This window comes from Empidonax traillii, unplaced genomic scaffold (assembly GCF_003031625.1).
Source record: "Empidonax traillii isolate 1590-97213 ecotype Southwest subspecies unplaced genomic scaffold, ASM303162v1 scaffold5874:size39183, whole genome shotgun sequence".
Taxonomy (NCBI): Eukaryota; Metazoa; Chordata; class Aves; order Passeriformes; family Tyrannidae; genus Empidonax; species Empidonax traillii.
The window spans coordinates 21,801-23,897 of record NW_020961067.1 but is presented as its reverse complement, the minus strand read 5'-3'; the positions used below and the strand labels follow the sequence as shown (position 1 = coordinate 23,897).

The following is a 2,097-nucleotide window of genomic DNA, read 5'->3' as shown; positions in this document are numbered from 1 at the left end:
CTCTCCATGAACGGGTGGCCCTGGAAAAACAGCGGGAATTACAGCGGGAATGACAGCGGGAATGGCACTGGGAATGACAGCGGGAATGCTGAGGGATTGGGGGGGGATGGGGAGGGAAGGGATGGGGGGGATGGGAAGGGAAAGGGGAATGGGAGGGAATGGGACACTGGAAAAGGTTCCCAAGGGAAGGGGGAAAAGATTCCCAAAGGAAATGGGAAAAGGTTTCCAAGGGAAATGGGAAAAGATTCCCAAAGGGAAGTGGGAAAAAGTTCCCAAAGGAAATGGGAAAAGATTCCCAAGGGGAATGGGAAAAAGTTCCCAAAAGGAAATGGGAAAAAGTTCCCAAAGGAAATGGGAAAAGATTCCCAAGGGGAATGGGAAAAAGTTCCCAAGGGAAATGGGAAAAGATTCCCAAGGGAAATGGGAAAAGATTCCCAAAAGAAGTAGGAAAAGATTCCCAAGGGAAATGGGAAAAGATTCCCAAGGGAAATGGGAAAAGATTCCCAAGGGAAATGGGAAAAGATTCCCAAGGGAAATGGGAAAAGATTCCCAAGGGGAATGGGAAAAGATTCCCAAAGGAAGTGGGAAAAGATTTCCAAAGGGAAGTGGGAAAAAGTTCCCAAGGGAAATGGGAAAAGATTCCCAAAAGAAGTAGGAAAAGATTCCCAAAGGGAAGTGGGAAAAAGTTCCCAAAAGAAGTAGGAAAAGATTCCCAAAGGGAAGTGGGAAAAAGTTCCCAAGGGAAATGGGAAAAAGTTCCCAAGGGAAATGGGAAAAGATTCCCAAAGGGGAAATGGGAAAAGATTCCCAAACAGGCAAAGATTCCCAAGGACTCCTCAGAGGAGAAATCCAAACCCAGGCCAGGATTCTGGGAGGGGGAAAAGAGGGAAAGGGGTGGGAAAGGAGGGAACATCCCAGAGGAACATCCCAAGGGATTATCCCCCGGGAATTCCCGGCTGCCAAACCTTGTAGTTGATGGCGAAGGTGACCATCTGCATGGCCATGGACAGGATGTAGATGGTGCTGTTCACCAGGCTGGGCTCGAATTCCTTGCTCAGATCCACGAATTCCTCCTCCCTGCGGAGGGGGGGGAAAAAAAAACACCCTGGGAATGAGGAAAAAACCTCTGGAATTCTCAAATCCCACCCAAAATTCCAGCCCAGTCCCTCCCCCAGCCAAGGATTCCTTCCCAAAAAATTCCAAGGGCAGGGAATTCCAGCCCAGTCCCACCCAAATTCCAAGGGCAGGGAATTCCAGCCCATTCCTTCCCAAAAATTCCAAGGGCAGGGAATTCCAGCCCATTCCTTCCCAAAAATTCCAAGGGCAGGGAATTCCAGCCCAGTCCCTTCCCCAGCCAAGGATTCCTTCCCAAAAAATTCCAAGGGCAGGGAATTCCAGCCCATTCCCACCCAAATTCCAAGGGCAGGGAATTCCAGCCCATTCCTTCCCAAAAATTCCAAGGGCAGGGAATTCCAGCCCAGTCCCTCCGACGTTCCCTGTGGGATTTGGGTGGCAAAGGAGCAGCTTTTCCATCTTTTTATTCCCATCCTTGGAGCAATTTTGGGAATTTTTTTTCCCCTCAGGAGCAATTTTAGGAATTCAAATCCCACTTTTTCTCTTTCAGGAGCAATTTTGGGAATTCAAATCCCGTTTTTTCCCCCTCAGGAGCAATTTTAGGAATTTTTTTCCCCCCTCAGGAGCAATTTTGGGAATCCAAATCCCATTTTTTTCCCCTCAGGACCAATTTTAGGAATTCAAATCCCATTTTTTCCCTTTCAGGAGCAATTTTAGGAATTCAAATCCCATTTTTTCCCTTTCAGGAGCAATTTTGGGAATCCAAATCCCGTTTTTCCCCCCTCAGGAGCAATTGTGGAAATTTTTTTCCCCTCAGGAGCAATTTTGGGAATTCAAATCCCGTTTTTTCCCCCCTCAGGAGCAATTTTGGGAATCCAAATCCCGTCTTTTTTTCTCTTTCAGGAGCAATTTTGGGAATTTTTTTTCCCCTCAGGAGCAATTTTGGGAATTCAAATCCCGGTTTTTTCCCCCCTCAGGAGCAATTTTGGGAATTCAAATCCCGTTTTTTCCCTTTCAGCCCAG

General features: G+C 47.4%; 1 protein-coding gene across 1 annotated transcript in view; it reads right to left on the bottom strand.

Moving 5' to 3' along the window:
* Positions 1-2: 2 nt before the first annotated feature.
* LOC114073270 (manganese-transporting ATPase 13A1-like) overlaps positions 3-2,097 on the bottom strand; it is a gene marked incomplete at both ends in the record, with an annotated part of 22,677 nt that continues 20,582 nt past the window's right edge. The window contains 2 exons of the mRNA XM_027911057.1: positions 3-20; positions 966-1,090. Of these exons, the coding sequence (XP_027766858.1) occupies positions 3-20; positions 966-1,090 (143 nt within the window). The remainder of the gene's footprint in view (positions 21-965; positions 1,091-2,097) is intronic.